Source organism: Hemiscyllium ocellatum, chromosome 25, assembly GCF_020745735.1.
Source record: "Hemiscyllium ocellatum isolate sHemOce1 chromosome 25, sHemOce1.pat.X.cur, whole genome shotgun sequence".
NCBI classification, from domain to species: domain Eukaryota; kingdom Metazoa; phylum Chordata; class Chondrichthyes; order Orectolobiformes; family Hemiscylliidae; genus Hemiscyllium; species Hemiscyllium ocellatum.
The window spans coordinates 14,060,496-14,082,612 of NC_083425.1; the positions used below are offsets into that span (position 1 = coordinate 14,060,496).

Below are 22,117 nucleotides of genomic sequence, written 5' to 3' on the forward strand. Positions count from 1 at the left end.
CCGGCAGAGATTTTTCTGCACATTCACCCACCTCATCTACGTGTCTGTTGCTCTCGATGTGGTCTCCTCTACATCAGAGAGACAGGACACCAACATGTGGAGCATTTCAGGGAATATGTCTGGGATAAAAGCCCCAAACAACCCCACCATCTGTGGCCGATCAATTCAATTCCTCCTCCCACTCCCCCAAGGACATGCAAGTCCTAGGCCTCCTCCAACACCAATCCAAGCTTCCCGACAACTGGAGGAAGAATGTCTCATCTTCTGCCTTAGGACCCTCCAACCACACGTCATCAATGTCAGTTTCAGCAGTTTCCTCATCGCCCCTTCCCCCACCTCATTCCAGGTCCAACCCTCCAACTTGGCACTGCCCTCTTGACCTGTCCTACCCGTCCATCTTCCATTACACCTCGCCACTTCCCCCTCCCCACCAACCTATCACAATTACTCCCAACCTGCATCCACCTATCACCTTCCCAGCTACCTTCCCCCCATTTCTCAGACCCCTCCCCCAACCTCCATATTCCTAATGAAGGGGCTATGCTCAAACCATCGACTCTCCTGCTCCTTGGATGCTCCCTAATCTGCTGTGCCTTTCCAGTGCAACACTTTTCAATTTAGGAAATCACATGTAGGCCACATTAGGGAAAAATAGCAACTTCCTTCCCTAAAGGACATTAGTGAACCAGATTTTTTTTTTCACCTGACAATGGTTTCATGGTCATCCTTAGATTTTTAATTCCAGATTTGTTTAAATCAAATTCCAATTTCACAGTCTGCCATGGTAGTATTCAAACCCAGGTCACCAGATCATTACCTGAGTCTCCAGATTTATAGTCAAGGCCATCGCTTCCCATTGAATCTCTCCTTTTTTAATGCAGGTTGCTATTTTCCCAGGTGGTGGAGAGAAATCAGTGCTGATTCCCAACCTGAAATTTAGAAAGGTTACCAGGCAGCTGCATCTTCCCCTGGCATCCATTTTGGCCCAAATCTCAGGTCTTTGTTAATGTGCAGTGACCACCTTCTGTCCACAGAGTTTGGCAGCAGCAACACATTACCATGGAATATCTCAAATTAACTTACAACATAGCTCATTAATTCAATTTGGCACTTTGGAGCTGACTGACACCTAACATTGCAATGCTGCTGCTAATCAGCTTTGTATACAAGGACAGCATTCAACTTGCGCCTTGGAACAGGATGCACCTCAGGGCTCTTAAGACTGTTTTCTTAGCTGTCACTGTCTTGCCTTGATTTTTAGAGCGGACAAAAAGCTGGGCAGCTTGTTTTTTTTTCAAACAGTGAAGGGGGGTTCTCCTGGTTATATATTTTTTTTAAAATCCCCGCACTGCCGCCTAACTGCGGTAGTGCTTATTTTTTTCCCCAGCAGCCATAGTGTGTGTGTACAGGTGTGAGACGCAGTGAGAGACACAAAGTGTACAAATCTTTATTTAATTTCCACCGCCAGGAAGAAAGGAAACACCCGAGTGGCCTGTGATGAGCAGTGCCCTTCACATCAAAGGGCAATGCTGTGTGATCAAAACAGTGAAGGGGAGGGCAGGGACTAAATCAAAATAGAGTTGGAGGGGGAAATGATGCACTCCACTCCCCGCGGCACCCACCTCTCCCTGAACAACTCCAGAGTGTTGGTGGACACCACGCGCTCCTTCTCCAAGGACACCCAGGCCCTAACGTAACCGCGGAAGAGGGGCAAGCAGTCGGCCCTAACGACCCCCTCCACAGCCCGCTGCCTGGACCTGTTTATGGCCAGGCCCAGGAGCAGACCCACGAGGAGGTCCTCAGACCTGCCCTCCCTCCTTCACACTGGGTGCCCGAAGATCAGGAGCATGGGACTGAAGTGCAACCAAAAGCAGAGGAGAAGGTTTTTGAGGAAATCAAAAAGGGAGTGCAAACGCCCACACCCAATATACACATGGTCTACGGACTCCACAGCGCCACAGAACAAGCAGTTGGGCTGGGAGTCCGTGAACCACCGCAATCTGCGGTTGCAGGGGACTGCTACATGCAGCACCCTCCACCCTAGATCCCCGGGAGAAAGGGGGAGGACTCCAGCGCAGAGAGCCCTCCACTGGGGATCCCCACCACCCGGTGGCAAATGGGCACGCCAAGGCGTGTCTGGACGGTGGACGAGGGAGAAGAGGTGGACGGTGTGCAGCAGCAGTCTATACAGGGCACACCTTTTTACGTCCTTGAAGGGGACAAAACTAAAATTTCGGAGGCGGCTCAGGTTGCGGGGCATTTTTTTTATTTAGGTCACCCATAAAGAGTCAAGGGGATGGATGTGTTGGTATATGGCACCATGTGATGTTAATTTCAAATTCATGGCATTTGGCAGTGGCTTATGCTGCAAGCATACCAAATAAACTTCAACTAAATGACCAGGTCTGAAAGTCAAAGGGGAGCAGTCCTTAGTCCAGTTGAAGAGGATAATGATCAATCAGAGGGCTGGTCCATCCTTGTCAGGAAAGGGGATCAGATGTCTTGAATTGTTAAGCAGGAGGCACAAAGGTGAGGAAGGGTTAGTAATTTAAGGGGATGATAATGGGTGGAACCATTGATGGAAGATGCTACTGTTTTTACTTGGTTTGAAATTAAACAACTTGGCAATATTTTCCAAGTCAGTGGCAAACAGAAACTGGGCATTGTGAAAGATAGCTATTAATTTGCTAAAACACGTTTCATGTGTCTTTTGTATGCCAATTTTGCCCCAAGGATCTTTCAAACAGAAAGGTTCTTAAATTCCTTTTTATTGGTACTTTATTTAAGTCTTCTTCCCTATCCATCTTTCTATTTAAAACCCACCCCCATTATTCCAATTACACTTCCTGCAAGGAGGATTGCCACCAATCAATACAGGTAATGCCCATTAAGCAGTGAGACAAGGAGAATTCCCCTTATACTACCATCCTGACATGTCTTTTAGTCAGATGAATATGAATAATTAATTCATAGAAACATTATTTACTATTCTGTTATTCAGAATAACGTGTGGGTGCATTATCCATACAGTTCTTTTAAAATAACTTTTCATTGCAGGCTATTAAGGCTGCTGGGTTGAAGGTCAGTTTTCAAGATGTACCAAATACAGATCATTTTGATATCATAGAAAAACTAGTGGATGAGAACTACTTTCTTACACAGGTAAAGTTTTTTGTAACTATAAGGTTTGCTTTCTTGGATTTGAATTGTCTCATCTCCCAAGAGGACAAAATGAAGCTTTGATTTGACTACAACTCAATCTGGTTTTGGCCAAGGGATAAACAAAGATCTTAATACGTTCATTGTAAAAATGCAAATTTGCCTGGTGTAAAACAAAAGGCTTTGGTTACCTAAAACTACAGTGGGAGACTGCTGTTTGAATTACATGACGTGGAGGTGCCAGTGTTGGACTAGGGTGGACAAAGTTAAAAATCACACAACACCAAGCTATAACAGGTTTATTTGGAACTACAGTAGCGCCTCAACTTACGAACTTAATGTGTTCCGGGAACCGAAAAGTTCGCGAACTGAATCAATTTTTCCCATTGCTTGGATAGAGTAAGAATGCTTGGACGGCTGTTCACAGCGCACACGCCAAAGATGAACTGAATGAGATCACGCGGGGCCCGAGAGCTTTTGCGTTCAACAAGCGCATAGCAGAACAATGAAACCATGTGGTCGTACACAGGCTTTTTTGCATTCGTACCTTCATTAACACCTTGAATTTCATACGTACGTTGAAGCAAAATTTTATGTACAATCCTGTTCGTAAACCGATTTGTTTGTGAACAGGGTCGTTCGTATGTCAATGCACTACTGTAACAGCATTCGGAGTGCTTGCTCCTTCATCAGTTACCTGAAGGAGGCGCAATACTCTGAAAGCTAGTTCTTCCAAATAAACTTGTTGGACTATAACCTTGTGTTGTGTGATTTTTAAGTCTGAATTACAAACCTACCTTATTTTGATGCTTGTTATTCAGGATAGTCACATGGTTAAAGTTTTTGTTAAAGGATGTGGCAGAAAATTCAAACTGCTTTCTCCAACAAATGGAATTTCATTAGAAAGGGAGGGAACCTGGCAAACAAGGCCAAGTTACAGCTGCAGTCACCTAAGCAGCCAAAGTGCCCAACCACCATACCTGAAAGAGAAACCAGGACTTTCTCATAGAGTCCTATGGCACAGAGACAGGCATTTTGGCCCAAACTAGTCCATCCAAACTAACCCCATTGCCCTGCACTTGGCCCATATTCTTCTAAACCTTTCCTATCCATGAATTGGAGATGGGGTGCACAAAGTTAAAAATCACACACCAGGTTATAGTCCAACAGGTTTAATTAGAAGCAACTTTCCTTTCCATGTATTTATCCAAATGCCTTTTAAATGTTGTTAATGTACCTGCCTCAATCACTTCCACTGGCAGCTCATTCCATATGTGTACCATGCTTTGTGTAGTCCTTGATTCCCCAACCCTGGGAAAAAGACTGAGTGCATTTACCGGAACCATGCCTCTCATGATCTTATACACTTCTATAAGATCCCCCCCCAGTCTCGTATAGTCTAAAGAAAAATGTCCTAGCTTGATCAACCTCTCCCCATAACTCAAACCGTTGAGTCCTAACAACATCCTTGTAAATTTCTTCTGCACTCTTTCTGGTTTAATAACATCCTTCCTATAGCAAAGTGACCAAAACTGAACACAATACTTGAAGTACAGTCTCACCAACATCCTGTACAACTGCAATATAACTGCAGATATTCTTAGTTCCAGACAATTAACTCTTTATAATGCAAAATGCTTACATATTTCTAACAGTCTCTTAACACTAAATAATTAATCATAGAGTCATAGAGATGTACAGCATGGAAATAGATTCTTCGGTCCAACCCATCCATGCTGACCAGATATCCCAACCCAATCTAGTCCCACCTGCCAGCAACTGGCCCATATCCCTCCAAACCCTTCCTATTCACACTTGTTAAATATTACGTAATACTTAGGATTGTAGTTATACTCTATATATAAAATGTTTTTTATTCTTGCCTCTAAATTAGAAACTTCTGGAATATGTGAACTGATTGAGTATAGAAGTTGGGAAGTTATGCAATGACTGATGAAGGTTAGGGTTCCAAAAGCCTTCTTCACTGCTCTTCACTGTGACGCCACTTTCTCTCTCCTCTAATCTCTCCTCTTAAGCTTACTTGAGAAATCAACCTGCAGGCCATTAACAGTAGGAACCACTGCTACTGAGAATATCTTCCTTTTCAAGACCTTTATTTTGGGCAAAAATAATAACTTGACTAAGAAACATCACGACCACAGCAAAAATAGTGATTAGGTTATACTTCAGTTTCTAATAACTGTCTTAACTTTCATCTGCATCTAATTTTAACATGAATGATACTGTGAATGAGCCGTAGTGAAAAATCACATTTCCATTAACATGTGGGAGAGCAATAAACTAACATTGTTCATTTTAAAATGGAAAAGATTGTTGTTGGATTAATTAAGTTGACTCAATCACTCTAAGGGTAAGAAAATACACACATAAAATATATTAGATCACGGGCAAATACAAGTAAACACCTTAAAAATTGTCTATGGCAATTATGGGCTGTCATCTGGCATGAAATTCATTTCAAACACGCTAATTATGAAATATACTTCTAAAGTTACTTCTAAAGAGGGGTTGGTTCACTCAGTTGCTTGGACAATTGGACTGTGATGCAAAATGATGCCAAAGGGCATGGGTTAAATTCTCACAGTCCTGACCAAGAAGGTTGCACTTTCTCAAGCTTACCCCTTGCCTCAACCATGGTGTTCGCAGGGTTAACCACCATCAATCATCTCTCTCTAATGGGATAACAGCCATATGGTCCAGTAGGAGTACTGCAACTTTACCTTTACTGCTAAAGAACAATTGATGAACATATCTTTTCATCGGATTTTTGGAAATATAATTGAGAAATCTTGTATGTGGTTCGGTTTAAAGATATCAGTCTAATATCACTGTATGCTTGTTTCTTTTAGGTACTGTTAAAAATGGTGACTAGAAGATGAATCAATTTCCACAGAACTACAAGAGCATAACTGTCCCCTCATTGCTACAGAAAGAACTGTAGATATTCTTAGTTCCAGGCAATTAACTCTGTATAATGCAAAATACTTGCATGTTTCTAATAGTCTCTTAATGCTAAATAATTAACCACTTGTTAAATATTACGTAATACTTGGGATTGTAGTTATACTCTATATATAAAACGTTTTTTATTCTTGCCTCTAAATTAGAAAGTTCTGGAATATGTGAACTGATTGCATAAAATACATAATTTTAAAGTGTCCCAGCTGGCAGATGTTCAGGATAATATAAATATAAATGAATATCCACAAGATTCAATTTCTTTCACAGTCAGATATTTTGATGGAATAAATGGATACTGCATAGGATGTATTATGGAACTGTAAACAAATCAATGTCAAACTTACAAAAGTTCCAATCAATGTGCACACAAATTCTTTTGTACTGTGCAAAACTAAATTAGAAGCCCCTGGTTTCATTCAAAGTCTATTAACCCTTAGCAACATAATTTCAGTGCCTCTGTAAAACATCAATTTGCAGTGTGACTGTTGGCCATTGATACAATTTCAGTGAATTACTATACCGTTACTGTTGAAGTTAAAGTTAATTCCATTTCATATACATTTTCCCCCTATGCTTGATTTTGCTTGTCTCTTCATGGTTTGTCTTTGATCTTGGATGCTCAGATACTGCCTAACCTGCTGCACACCAGCTGTTAGCATGAAACCACAGCAAACCAATAGTCAACTACAGGAAACCTGCAGTAATAACAAAACCTGGTCAGAAGATTGATCTCTGCTGTAAGCAATAAAGATACAAATTCACTTAGTTCATTTTTTTTGCTTATTTTGAATGCACTTTTAATTATTTGTGAAAATATTAAACATGGGGGAAAATTTGGCTATGCGTGACAGTTGGATGAAACAGGTTATGCTATATATTCTCCAGGAAATCCATATGGTTAGCAAAGCTAATTGTTGGAGATGCCATATTTCAAGTTGTTCTATGAAGTCTTATCCCAGGTGAACATAAAATATCCAAGTTGTAAAGTGTGGTGCTGGAAAAGCACAGCAAGTCAGCAGCATCCGAGGGAAAGGAGAATCGACGTTTCAGTCATAAGTCCTTCATCAGGAATGGGGGGTGGGGAAGGGGTTTGAGAGGTGAATAGGAAGGATGAGAGTGGGGCTGGGAGGAAGGTAGCTTGGAAGGCAATAGATAACTGTGGGGGTGGGGGGGAATTGTAGTGATAAGTTGGAGTGGAAGGTGGAGCAGATAGGTGGGAAGGAAGATGGACATCAAATGCAGAAGCAAATGGGCAATGAACATTCAAACTAGTACACAGTTATACTTTTGAGCTGCGTGAGGTCATCTCTCCCGACTTTTACATTACCCAATCTTTCTTATTGTATTCTACCACTAACCAGCTGCGCTCCGCCCTTATTGCCCCCTTTTCTCCAAGTTGGCAAACTTTCCCTCTGTAAGTGCTGACATAAGGCTAAACTTGTATCTTGATGTTCTTTTACTTTGCTTGTAACATCTTCCATTGCTCATAGGTACATTCCATTCCTGAACATACGTTTTGACAATGTATCTTTTCTTGCCTAGTTTATGTGTTTCAGCTCTCTCAGCTATTTTGCTGAGATTAAATTATTTAAAACATTATAATGAAAGAAGTTATTTGCTTTAATAATTCTGCACTAAAGTTAGTATTCAATTATCTACAATTATACATTAAAGATAAAGATACATTTCCCTAATGCTTGCCTAGCTGATATTTTTCCCTGTACCACTTTTCTGCACACACACACTCTTGCTTTTCAATATCTGCAAAAACAACACACTGTCCCATTTCTTACAGTCCCAAGGGAGAAGATGAGGTTCTTCCTCCAGACATTGGTTGGCTTGGATTTGGCGGTGGAGGAGGCCCAGGACTTGCATGTCCTTGGTGGAGTGGGAGATGGAGTTGAAGTGGTCAGCCACAGGGCGGTGGGGTTATTTGGTGCGTGTGTCCCAGAGATGTTATCTGAAAGACATGAAAGACGCTACCTAAATGCAGTTACTGCTGCCCGCCGAAGGAAGAACCTTCTTCAGCACGTGACTGAAATCCTGACGCCACTGGGATTTCCACCAATAGGTGCCAGGAAAGTCGGCACGTGACTGCAACGGTCACTGTGTTTGAATTTGTTGGCGGTTGCAGCGCGCGACCGCGATTTTTGACCGTCCCTGGTAGAGCTCCCTCCTCCCCCCACCGTCTTGGTCCCCAGCGGGTGCTGTTACAGAAAGACTTTCCACCCCTCCCCCCCTCCATCGGGAACCGTCGCCGAGAGACCATCCCTCACTTCCCGCATCGGGAACCGTCATTGACAATTCCCACCTCCGCCTCCAAAGGGAACCGTGACCGAGAGATTCCTCGTCCCGTACTGGGAACCGTTATCTAGAGATACCACCCCTCATCCCCATCTCAATCCCCCTCATCGGGAACCGTCACCGAGATATCCTTTTTTTCCTCCCTCACCGGAAGCCTTCACGATGGAGGTTTTCCTGCAAGAGCATCGAAAATACTACTACTACCAGGAGCGCCTGGACACCTTTAAGAACTGGCCCTTCACCAATGATTGTGTGTGTACTCCGGAGAATGTGAGTGGGGAAGGGGAAGATTGGATAGCTCGTGGGGATGTGGGAGAATTGGTTTTAGTCACTAACTTCGCTTTCAATTTGTTTTCTATACTCCCTTTGAGAGAATTGTCAGGTCATGACATTGCATCGTTTCCACATTTTTAGAGATTAAAAAGTTAAAATGTGAAAATGTTATTGCTTTTGGTGGGGTAGTCTCATACCAGTTTAAAACTCTGGTAATAATCTCAGTTAAGTCCCCTTCTAGAAGCATGGCTGTAATTGAGGCAAGTTCGGGTACAGTGTTCTGTCATCGCAGCAAGTCATACAGCACAGAAACAGACTCTTTCATCCAACTCGTCTGACCAGACATCCCAATCTGACCTAGACCCATTTGGCCCATACCCCTCTACAACCTTTCCTATTCATTTGATGGGTTGGAGTGGCAGTTAGAGACAATGAAGCGGTTACAACATTAGGGGTGTGTGATGGATGGCTGTTTCAGAAAGGTGGAGTCACTGCAGATACAGTCAGGTAGGTGGTTGACCACTAGGATTGGTAGGAGTGTCCGGTGACTGTCCACATTTCAGACAGGTATACAGGTTTGCATTGACTTCAGTGGGTGGCGCGGTGGCTCAGTGGTTAGCACTGCTCCTTCACAGTGTCAGGGACCCAGACTAAATTCCAGCCTTGGGTGACTGTCTGTATGGAGTTTGCATGTTCTCTCCATGTCTGTGTGCTTTTCCTCCAGGTACTCTGGTTTCCCCTCGCAATCCAAAGATGTCCAGCTTAGGTGAATTGGCCATGCTAAATTGCCCATAGTGTTCAGGGATGTGTAGATTTCGTGCATTAGGGATAAATGTAGAGTAATTGGGTAAGGAAATTGTTTTGGGTGGATTACTCTTTGGAGGGTCAGTGTGGACTTTATGGGCCAAATGGCCTGTTTCCACACTGTAGGGATTCTATGATTCTATACTGTGGAGGAGAATGGCCACTCAGGAGTATAGTACTGACAGCCAGGTTTCTGGTATCATGACTGGCTCTACTTAAACAGGGCTACGTCAGATTGCAGTAGGGGGTCTCACTAGTCTGGGGCACAGACAAATGTTTCTGCAACGTCAGCCAGATGTCAGGAGTGGTGTGTTGCCTCTGAAGTGCCAAGGTCAAGGATGTTTCTGAGATGATGCAGTGTATTCTGAAAGGGGAGAGTGACCAGCAGTGTGTGTTGTCAACAACATAGGTTGGAGTTCTGCATGAGGTTCTGCAGAGAGAATATAGGAAACAAGGCAGGAGGTTAAAAAATAGGTCATTGAGGGTAGCAATATCTGGACTATACATGTGCTAGTGAGTGTAGGGTTAGCATGATAGAGCAGATGAATGCATGGCTGGGGTGCTGAGGCAGGGACAAGGATTCACCTTTTGGACAATTGGGATCTTTTCAGGGGTAGAATGGCATGTTTAAGAGAGACAAATTCGATCTGAATCAGAAGGGGACCGGTATCCTTGCAGGGAGATTTACTGGTGCTATTCGGGAGGCTTTAAACTAGTGAGATGTGGGTGAGAACCAAAGTGATAGTGAGGAAAGGCTGAGGCTGGTACAGTAGACAAGGGGAACAAATTAAATAGTCAAGACAGATGAGAGAAAACTAGGTAAGACTGATAAATTAAACAGCATTTACTTCAATGCAAGAAGCCTGACATAAGGCAGATGAACTTAGAGCATGGTTGAGAACATGGGACTGGGATATCATAGCTATTACAGAAACATGGCTCAGGAAGGGGCAGGACTGGTAGCTTAATGTTTCAGGGTGTAGATGCTATAGCAAGGATAGAAAAGAAAGCAAGAGAGGAGGAGGGGAAGTGGTGGTTTTGGTTAGGACTAACATTACCATTTTACTTATGGAGGATATTCCAGGGAGATTGTTCTTGGATGGGGAGGAAATTAAGTGTGCACAAGAAACTTTTGTTCAATATTTCGCTGTACCTACCAAAGAAGGAGCAATACTTGACCTTCTGTTGGGAAATAAGGCAGGGCAAGAGACTGAGGTGTCAGTTGGCAAGCACTTTGGTGCAAGTGATCATAATTCTATTAGTTTTTAAAGTAGTTATAGAAAAGGATATAAAAAAGTTAAAGTTCTAAGTTTGAGTAAGGCCAATTTTGATGGTATTAGACAGAACTTCCAAAAGTTGATTAGGAGAAGCTGTTCACAGATAAAGGGATGTTTGGAAGTGTGTCGCATTTAAAAATAAGGCTATGAGAGTTTCGAGACATTATTTTCCTATTGGTATGAAAAGCAAGACTGGTTAGTATAGGAATTACTGGATGATAAGAAATTGAGCCTCTGGTCAAGAAAAGGAAAGAAGCATGTGTCAGGTATAGACAGTTGGGATTGAGTGAATCTGGGGAGGATTTTATGGGCTGTAGGAGTCTACTTAAGAGCAAAATCAGAAGAGGGAAAAACAAACTTAAGGTGGCTTTGGCAAATAGAATTAAGGAGAATCCAAACAGATGCTGTAAGTATGTTAAGGGAAAAAGAGTAACTCAGGAGAGAATGTGGCCCCTACAGATCAATGTGGCTGTTTGTGTGGAACCACAGGTGACGGGTGAGATAAACAAATATTTCCTTTCAGTATTTACTGTGGAGAAGGACATGGAAGCTAGGGAACTTGGGGAAATTAATAGTGATGTCTTGAAAGAAATTCATATTACAGAAGAGGAGGTACTGGAGGTCTTAAAATGTATAAACATAGACAAATCCCTGGGACCTGATCAGGTGTTTCCCAGAACTTTGTGGGTAGCTAGGAAAGAGATTCCTGGGCTTCTTGCTGAGATATTTGTGTCATTCAAGTTTTTGTAAAGATTTGTAGTTTGGGTGCCAGTTGTCATAGTTGTGTGTACATTCACTGAGCTGGAAAGTTGATTTTCAGACATTTTGTCCCCAGTCTAGGTGACATTTTCAGTACTTCAGTGCTCCTGTGAAACACTGTTGTACTCTCTTCTGGAATTTATTTGGCTCCATTCCTGCTGCTTCTGGTTGTTGATTTGGTTGTTCATTACGGTAGCTGGTGTACTGGGTTTAGGTCTGTATGCTTGTTGATGGCGTCCGTGGCACAAGTGCACATGATCGATATAGGGTCTTTTGTCTTGGTGAGTTGTTGTCTGAGTGTGGCTGTCAGTTTATGGGCTGTCATGAATCCCAGTGGTCGGAGAAGTCTATCTGTCAGTTCAGAGTTTTTTTTTGTGTATAAAGTATCGACCTAGTGAGTTAACTCATGGCATGTCCTCGTCGCGTTGTTTGTCTGATAGATATTTGTGGATGAAATTGTGCGGATATCCTTTCTTAGTGATAGAGGTGTTCTTCCCTTGGCAGCTTGGGAGTGCTGCAGTGTGTTGTAGCCCTTTTTGAACAGGGTCTTAAAGCAGTTTCTCTTTTGTGTGATCAGATGGTTGCTGTTGTAGTTCAGTACCTCGTCAGTGTGTCTGGCTTTTCTGTACACTTCTGTGCTACATTCACTGTTCTGTGTTCTTTCCACCATCGCATCTAGAATGGCAGTTGATTGTTAGTTTCCTACTCCTAAATCTGATCCCTGTGAGCATGGTGTTGATAATCTGGTGCGTGTTCTCAATTTCTGTTCTCTTAATGATAACAAAAGAGTAGTCCGCGTATCTGATCCAGAGTTTGGGTTGGATTTGAAGTGAATAGTGCCAGACAGACAATCGCCAACCTCTTGGACATCTCACAAACTGGCATAAGAACTTCAACAAAAACTAAAACATCTTATCTGTGGATCCAAACACTCCATACAATCATCACAAGAATTCCTAGACAACATAAACATTGACAAGAATGAAGCAATGGTCTTGTTTGATGTAATGGCACTGTTCATTTCAGTTGACAAACTCTAGCCAGATAGACAATAGCCAACCTTCTGGAGAAGCAAAGCAGGAGCACAATGGCAAATCTGTCAACAAAGACTGCATACTCAAACTACTAGGCCTGTGCTTGATGATCGTAAGACAAGCCAAACAGAGGACAGCTAGAGAATTTCTAGAAGCGTGGCACTTGTGTCACAGACTCAATCAGCAAGTACATAGACCTAAACCCAATATGCTGGCTATTACAATGAACAACCAGAACTAACAACTGGAAGCAGCAGGAATAGAGCCAAATAAATTCCAGAAGATACAGTATTGCAGTGCTTCACAAGAGCCCTGAAGATGTTGCCTAGGCAGGGGATGAAACATCTGCAAATCAACTCTCCAGCTCGGTGAACATATCCACAATGAAACTATATTTGTATCATCGACAGGCGCGGGTGAGGTGCCAGAAGATTTGAGGTTGGCTTAATGTGGTGCTATTATTTAAAGACTAAGGAAAAGCCAGGGTACTTTTAGGCAAATTAATGTGACTTCAGTGGTGGGTAAGTTGTTGGAGGGATTCTGAGGGACAAAATCTACATGCATTTGGAAAGGCAAGGACTGATTAGGGATAGTCAATGTGGCTTGTTGCATGGGAAATCATGTCTCACCAACTTGAGATTTTTGAAAAGGTGATGAAGAAGATTGAAGGCAGAGCGGCAGGCATTGTCTATATGAACTTAGCAAAGCTTTCAACAGGGTTTCACATGGTAAACTGGTTAGTGAAGTTAGATCATATATGATCTGAAGGAGCTAGCCAATTGGATGCAAAGTTGTCTTGAAGGTAGGAGGAGGGTGGTAGTAGAGGATTGTTTTTTAGATTGGAGGCCAGTGATCAATAGTGTGCCACAAAGATTGGCGCTGAGTCCACTGCTTTTTATTATTTATGCAAATGATTTGGATGTGAATAAAGGAGGCATTGTTAGTAAGTTTGCAGATAACACAAAAATTGGTGGTTAGTGGACAGTGAAACATTTGTATAATTTTGAATGTCTACATGGTGAAGATGCTGGCAAATTCTGTTCAAATAATGGCTTGTGACCTTTTAATTGTGCCCACACAGGCAAGTTTAATGTCTCTAAAGAACTTTGACAATACAACACTCGAGCATCAGGTTTACCAGGCTGATAACGGGGATGGCGGGACTGATGTATGAGGAGAGATTGACTAGGTTAGGATTGTTTTCACTGGAGTTCAGATGAGTGAGGGGGTATCTCAATTATAAAGTTCTAACAGGACGAGACAGGGCAGATACAGGGAGGAAGTTCGCGATGGGTGGGCCAGAACCAGCAGTCACAGCCTGAGGATTCGGGGTGGACCATTTAGGACGGACATGAGGAGACATTTCTTTACCCAAAGAGTGGTGAGTCTGTGAAATTCATTCCCACAGGAAGTAGTTGATGCAAAAACATTAATGTATTTAAGTGGCGGCTAGCTATGCCACTTCGGGAGAATGCGATCAAAGGTTATGGGGAGAAAGCAGGGTTAGGCGATCGAGTTGGATGATCAGCCATGACTGTGATGAATGATGGAGCAGATTTGAAGGGCCAAGCGGCCTCCTTTTGCTCCTATCCTCTATGTTTCTATATTTTGTGCAATTCGAGAGAGAGGGTTTACTCTGTGAGCCGAGCTGACAGTTTTAAAACCTTCTGTGCATAGCTGGAAAATACAGGAATAGCTAATCCGACCTCTTTTCCATCTCACTTGTGAGATTTATGGATTCTTAGCTTTTCTCTGTCTTGGACTTATCTCTCACTTGATGGGCTGAATAGTCAGAGCTGAAAATATGTTGCTGGAAAAGCGCAGCAAGTCAGGCAGCATCCAAGAGCAGGAGATTTGACGTTTCGGGCATGAGCCCTTCTTCAGGAATGCCCGAAACGTCGATTCTCCTGCTCCTTGGATGCTGCCTGACCTGCTGCGCTTTTACAGCAACACATTTTCAGCTCTGACCTCCAGCAGCTGCAGTACTCACTTTCTCTTGGGCTGAATAGTCAGCCTCAGTTCCTGCATCTTAGATCTCATCAAATTAAGTTAACTTGAATTAAGTATGAAAAGTTAATGTGGATTTTTTTTTATATCTAAAGCTTGTCTTATTACTTTCAGATGGCAGCAGCAGGTTTTATTCACACCCCAAGTGAGAATTGTCCTGATGTTGCTCAGTGCTTCTTTTGCTACAAGGAGTTGGAAGGATGGGAACCTCAAGATGAACCATTGTAAGTAATGAATTATGTATTTGAATTCTAGCATGTTCTCCTCCTAGTGTTTGGATGTTTGTTTACTTTCCCTATGTGTTTGGAACAGCACCACTGAAAGATATGTCTAATTGTCATCCATTGTAACACAGACCAGATGCTAACAGAAACAAAACCTATTAAGCAGTGTAATAATATTCAGTATATAAATTATTAAAGGTTGCATATTATAGATCAACCTATAATACATAGGATAAATACAAAAGTTCTGGGTACTTCTCTGAGAAGCTGTTCCAGGAAGTGCTGATGTATAATGTAGACACTTTTTTAGTGTCTCATACCTTAACTAAGGCGTTGTAACCAAAGTGTTTACTGATGGGAATTTGGTTACTTCCTATTCCCAGGAAAAGACCAAGGGATGGGAATCTAACACCATTTAATTTCAAGTGATCCTTTTTTTTTGTTTCTGAGAATCTAATTGGTGTTGTGTCCAAGTTTAAGAACCATTACTTCGTAACCACTTTTACAAGTTCTGATGCAAGAATTATTTTAAAGGAAATCTGAAACCTGTGATGATTATGGAGAAATACTTAACTGTATTGATGCTACTCAGCAGGGCAGCACAGTGGCTGGCATTGATTCCTCTCAGTGCCAGTGACCTGGGTTTGACTCCAATCTTGGGTGCACTGTCTGTGTAGAGTTGTCATATTGTCCCCATGTCTGTGTAGGTTTACTCCAGGTATGTGTAAGTTAGGTGGGTTACCCATCGTAAAATAAAACACCATGTGGGGTTATGGGGTGGGGTGGACAGTGTGGGTCTGGGTTGGATGCTCTTCAGAGGGTCAGTACAGACTTGATGGGCAGGATGGCCTTTTTTGATGATTCAATGTGACACATGTACTGCTCTGATTTACCTTTTGTTCTAACGCTGGCACAATAGGCTGTAAAGCCTATTTAAATTCATTTTTGCAACAGTTGCTGCAATGAACATTCTGCTGCAAGATATGCTTACTGGATACCCTGATTGCTGTCGTGCTAATTGCTGAGAGGTGTAGGCAACCATGATTTCTTCAAACTTTCCATGACAGCAGTTACCAATCTTGTTGGGGTTATTTTAAACCAGTCTTCTGGTGGTTTGGCTCTCCAGCCTCCTGCATTGATAATATTTCTGAGGATCTCCATTTCATGTCTTGATATTAGAGTTCAGTTCTGTTGGCCTGACTCAATGGCTTTTCCTTAATTCTTTCTCCAACAGCTTATCTGCAAAGATCCTTCTTAAGAACCTCATTTCAAAGCTATTGATAGTTTTTCTTTCTTCTGAATGTACCAAACTCTCATTTGATTAGATCTTAACCAGTTATAATATGGTGGACTTGTGACTTCTGCAGAGGTTTCTTAAAACATTGCTTAGTTTTGTCAAACACTTGGTTTTCCAATCTTTTTTGGCATCGAATTGTATTGTGCTTTCTACATTTGTTAAATTGGTTACTGTTCAAACTTGTTTCCGTTTGTTAAGATCTTAAAAATTCATTTTATCACCGTAAATTGGTATTACACCTGGAACCTGGTTACAACATTCTGATGTACTGCCTTTTCAAGCTTATGCGCTAACAAAACATTCCTATCGATACTTGGACAAAAATCTTCCATCATGGTGCAATCAATACTGTTAAGCACTTAAATAAAAACAAAAGATGCTGGTAATACTCAGCCAGGCTGTGGAGAGTAAAACTGAATAAAGCTTCAGTTAATGACCTTTTGTGAAAGTCACTTGCCCAACCAGTCTTTAGTTCAAATATTTAGCATGTTGCACCTTGATTTGAATATGGACAAAAGAATGAAACTACAGAGGTAAGAGTGACTGCCCTTGACAAAAGGTTGCATTTCACCAAATGTGATATCTAGGAATCTCAGCAAAATTAAAGTTGATGGTATTAGGGAAGAAGCTATCTGATGATTGTAGTCTGCCGATGGTTGTGGTTAATGGTGGATAATCATCTCAGCTCCAGGACATTTCTGCATACGTTCCCCAGCAGTATCTTAGGCCCAAACATCTTCAGCTACTTCATCAGTGACATTCTCTCCATTTATAAAGTTGAAGGTGGGAATATTTGCTGATGATTATACAATGATCAGCACCATTTGGTGCTTTTTAAATGTTGAAGCATGTCCAAATGCACTAAGATCTAGACAATATCCATGCTTAACTGATGGTAAACAATATTTGTACCATGAAAGTGCCAAGCAATTACCATCTCTAACCAGATTCTAACCATTTCCCTATGATATTCAACAACATTACTATCTCTGAATTCTCTCACTATCAATTTCTGAGGGTGTTACCATGAGCTAGAAACTGAACTGGGCTAGCCATGTAAATAGTGCAGCTACATAGCAAGGTGGAAACTAGCTAGCAAGCAAGCAACCAACCAACCCTACTGACTCTCCGAAGCTTGCCCAGCATCTACAAGGTACAAGTTAGGAGTGTGATGGAATAATCACCGGTTGCCTGGATGAGCATAGAGAACACAGAGAAGTACAGCACAGAACAGGCTTTTGGCCCACAATGTTGTGCCAAGGATTAATCCTAATGTAAAATAAAATAACTTAACCTACGCAACCCTCAATTCACTGCCATCCATGTGCATGTCCAGCAGTTGCTTAAATGTCCCTAATGACTCTGCTTCCACCACGACCGCTGGCAATGTACTCCATGCATTTACAACTCTTTGCATAAAGAACCTTCCTCTGACGTCCCCTTGATACATTTCTCCTAATACCTTAAAACTCATGCCTGTCAATCCTGCCCTGGGGGAAGGTCTCTGGCTATTGACTCTATCCATGCCTCTCATTACTTTATATACCTCGATCAGGTCACCTCTCTTTCTCCTTCTCTCTGGTGAGCAAAATCTGAGCTTAGTCAACCTCTCTTCATTAGGCAAGCCCTCCAGTCCAGGCAGCATCCTGGTGAACCTTCTTTGCAGCCTCTCCAAAGCCTCTGTATCTTTCCTACTGTACGGCAACCTTAACTGTACACAATATTCCAAGTGTGGTCTCACCAGGGACTTGCAGAGTTGTAGCAAAATCTCGGGGCTCTTAAATTTGATTCCCCTGTTGCTGAAAGCCAAAATACCATATGTTTTCTTAACAGCTCTATCCATTTGGATGGTAACTTTGAGGGATCTATGTACTTGAACACCAAGATCCCTCTGTCCCTCCACACTGCCAAGAATCCCGTCTTTAATCTTATATTCAGCATTTGAGTTCGACCTTCCAAAATGCATCACTTCGCATTTATCCAGGTTGAACTCCATTTGCTATTTCTCAACCCAGCTCTGCATCCTGTTTATGTCATGCTGCAACTGCAATAGCCCTTAATAGTATCCAACCTTTGTGTCATCTGCAAATTTACTAACCGACCCCTCAAACTCCTCATCCAAGTCATTTATAAAAACTGCATAGAAGAGAGGCCCAAGAACAGAGCCCTGCAGGATACCTCCAGGCAGAATACTTTCCATCTACAACCACACTCTGCTTTCTGTCATCCAACCAATTCTGAATCCAGATACCCAAATCTTGTACCCATACCTCCTGACTTTATGAATGAGCCTACCATGGAGAACCTTATCAAATGCCTTACTGAAGTCCATATGCACTACATACACTGCTTGGCCTTAGTCAGCCTGACTTGTCACCTCCTCAAAGAACTCAATAAGATTTGTGAGGCATGTTCTGCCCCTCACAAAGCCATGCTGACTGCCTTTAATCACACTATGCTTTTCCAAATAGTCATAAATCCTATCCCTCAGAATTCTTTCCAAAACCTTGCTGACCACAGATATAAGACTGACTGACTGGTCTGTAAATCTCCAACAGCACTCGAAGTTTTACATGATCCACAACACAACCTACTTGATTGACATCACATCCACAAACATTAAGTGCCTTCACCACCAACGCTTAGTAGCAGCACTGTACGCCATCAACAAGATGCACTGCAGAAAATCACAAGGACTTCTGAGTCAGTGTTTTCCAAACTCATAATCACCACCAGCGTGAAGGACAAAGCTAGTAGCAGGTAGAATGCGAACATACCACCTGCAAGATCCCTTCCAAGCCACTCACTGTCCTGACTTTGAAATGTATTGTTTCCTTTGGTGTGGGTAGGTAAATATCCTGGAGTCTCCCCTGAATGGTATTGTGGGTGCAAATGGATTGTAACAGTTCAAGAAGATAGTTAATTTCTATCTTCTCAAGGCCAACTAGAGATGGACAACATATGTTAGCCTAGTGAACTTTAGGGGGCCAGTGCATACAGAGGATACAAATGTAACTTTCACATTCATTCCTAGAGTTGAACATCAAAGCCATTCTTCAAAGTGTGCTTTCATCCTGCTGAAGAAGAAATTCGAAGATTTAACAACAGAAGAGTTTCTCAAATTGGACAAGGAAAGAGTAAAGAATATCATGGTTAGTTCATACGTGCATTTAACTTGATATTTATAATTAATGCAGGAAATTCCAAATGAGGAATAAAAGGCATGAAGTTTACTCTTGCAGCTCTTTTTTTTTTAAAGAGACTTTCTCCCAGTACTTAACTGCAGATATCTATTGTTGGTTCATGCTGAACTGATGTTTTTGAATCCATTGCTGCAAGTATATTGGAGAAATCCCATGTTCATATCGAATCGTCTGTTCTTAACTCCCATTTTTTAATTGGAAGAAAAGACAAATTAGGAACAGATCGGATAGTGAGCCAGCCCATTCAGTCTGCTGTTTCATTTAGTAAGATATTGACTGATCTGATTGTCTCAACTTCACATTACTGCTTACTCAATAACCTGTGATAGTCTTTGTAATAAAGAAGGGGACAGCCCTTTGAGCAGAATAATCTGCTTTATTTATCTGGCTTTCTTTACTGCAAGCTATTGTTTATTTTATACATTTTCTGCACCAAAATATGAATTGCTCAGTAAATTGTTGCCTTTTGAAGTAAAAACAAATGACCAATAGATTTGCAATGTTTGGTTTAAAAATTCCGAAGTGGGTGGTTGGTGTTGACCGCTGTTGATGGTGTTGCTACAATTTACTTTGAGTTTTGATGCTATCTAGAGTAATTGAATGGGCTATAATTTCTAAATTATATACTGAATTGGTTATTCATGTTGAAGTCTTCCTCTCAATTTTGCTTTTTTTAAAAAGAAAGTACAGAACACAAGACGTTTCTACAAGTCTAGTCAATTCAAGTTAGTTTTGGCCAGTTTTTTTTCCTCATACCACCCCATTACCTGTCCCATTTTTGTGTTTAGACTCTGAATGAGTTGTATTGTGTGTTACCTTTGTTTATGTTTTTTTCAGAAGAAACAAGTCTCTGAAAGAATTCAGTCGTTCGAGCAAGAGGCAAAAGTTACAAGAAGCACAATAGAAGACTTTGTTGCTAAAGATTGCTAGTGATGCAAGATTTTTTTTAAAAAGTCTTTTCCTAGAGAGAAATCTGATCAACTTATTTGAGCTTTTGAAAGAATCCTCAAATTGAGGATTATGGCTATGTATTGTACAGCATACTTTTAGAATTGTCTGTTATCATCTAAAATGTTCCTTGTCCCATCCCTTCCAGGTAAAATGTCTAGACAAAGTGATTTCTTGTTACTTTAGTCAAAACTATTTAAGTCTTGATTTTCTTTTCCTATTCTGGTTAAGGTAATGTGTCATTGTATTATTATCGAAGTCAGGTCATTGCTATCAGCAGAAATGTTAAGAGGCTTAGGGCAGAATTGTTCCAGAGGGATGGGATCCATTTTTGGAGTCATAGCTATTTCACTTTACCACATCTATCTTCAATCTACGTTTATATCACTGCTGACACTATCACACTTATCTAGGGCTATTGATCAAAGTCATTTAAGGATTTATTGCCTTGTAAGATATAGTAGACTTGTATTCATAATGTGGATGACTTGACTGTTTTGGTTCTTAATGCATTAATGGTCTAAGCTTTGTAAACCTACTGTATTTATATTGTGGATCTACTGCTGAATTGTCAACTAAATCAACTATTCTCAGCATTCTTGACAAGGAGTATAGATGGATGAGTAAAGAGCAGTGTGTTGCAGGCCTGTACTGTGACTGACAAGAGAATGATTTAAATATTTGCGGCTGTAATTGATAACTCAATCTTATTATGTGGCTGGTTAGCTGAGTTGGTTAGAGTTTTGTGCTAATAATGTCAAGGCTGCAGGTTTGATCACCGTATGGGCCTGCAAAAAGTTTGTAGTGGTAGAGTCCCTACATTTGCAGGCCCAGGTTCAAGTCCCACCTTCTCCAGAGGTGTGTGCTAACATCTCTGAACCAATTAGAGCACATACCTATTTGCCCCTACTTTCAGCCAGACAGTCTTAGCTGTATGTCTGATTCAGGAATTAATTGACATGCATGTTTTTTTATCTTCCAGAAACTGTGATTTGGTAACTCACTGTACTATCCTAAATTATGGCACAATTATTCTTGTCAAAATCACACTATCCATCTGTTTTTATATGTGAAGTTTTAATCTCTAAATAACAGTGGGCTAAGTGCTGAGATTGTAAAGAAGACACTGATTCAAATAATTTTGAAATTAAATAAAACAAATGAAAACTCACTTTTTGTTGGGTAAGAGTCAACACATATGGAGCAAGATGGGTACATGGAGTGAGGATCCTGATCAGCAATATCCTAACTAAAAGTTGGAACAGGCTTGAACAGCTGGATAGTGTACTATTCCTTAATATTCTCTGTCAGGTATTCTTTTACGTTATTTCACTTGGATTATTGAGGTAGTCCTTGGGTTGCGAATGGGTTTGTTCTTGTGTAATTGTATCTTTATAAGCAAATCTGAACACCATAGAGTAAAATAGCTGGTTGTAAGTATGAGGGAATTTGTATGTTGGATCTTTAAAAATTAACACACTTCTGTATGGGATCTTGTTCATAAGTACATGCATTTGTAAATTGGAGACTGCCTGGAGAATTCTGATAATTGCATTATGACAAGTGGAGGGATTTTATCATGTAACTTTACCAAGAAAATTTTAATGTGTTGCTTTGACAAAGATGTGACTGATACATTTATGAAGATATGGTTTAGAAGCAGGAGTGGACAATTTAGCTGATTGTATGACTGTTGGCTGTAATCTGTACTCTGAACAAAAAAGTCAAATTGCCCTATAATAAATTAATGGACCAAGACCATTAAGAATTCCTGTATGGCTTCCATATTTAAAAAAAGAAATTGCTGGAAAATCTCAGCAGGTTTGGCAGCACTGTGGAGAGAAAT

General features: G+C 41.3%; 2 protein-coding genes across 2 annotated transcripts in view; both read left to right on the forward strand.

Annotated features, from left to right (window-relative positions):
- afmid (arylformamidase) overlaps window positions 1-6,133 on the forward strand; it is a 30,432-nt gene extending 24,299 nt beyond the window's left edge. Inside the window, exons 10-11 of the mRNA XM_060844475.1 lie at window positions 3,058-3,162; window positions 6,030-6,133. Of these exons, the coding sequence (XP_060700458.1) occupies window positions 3,058-3,162; window positions 6,030-6,059 (135 nt within the window). The 3' untranslated portion in view covers window positions 6,060-6,133. The remainder of the gene's footprint in view (window positions 1-3,057; window positions 3,163-6,029) is intronic.
- Window positions 6,134-8,266: 2,133 nt separating this feature from the next.
- Window positions 8,267-22,014, forward strand: birc5a (baculoviral IAP repeat containing 5a). The gene is made up of 4 exons (XM_060844478.1): window positions 8,267-8,715; window positions 14,714-14,823; window positions 19,155-19,272; window positions 20,161-22,014. The coding sequence occupies exons 1-4, from the start codon at window positions 8,608-8,610 to the stop codon at window positions 20,251-20,253; spliced, it is 429 nt and encodes a 142-aa protein (XP_060700461.1). The 5' UTR covers window positions 8,267-8,607; the 3' UTR covers window positions 20,254-22,014.
- Window positions 22,015-22,117: the final 103 nt, after the last annotated feature.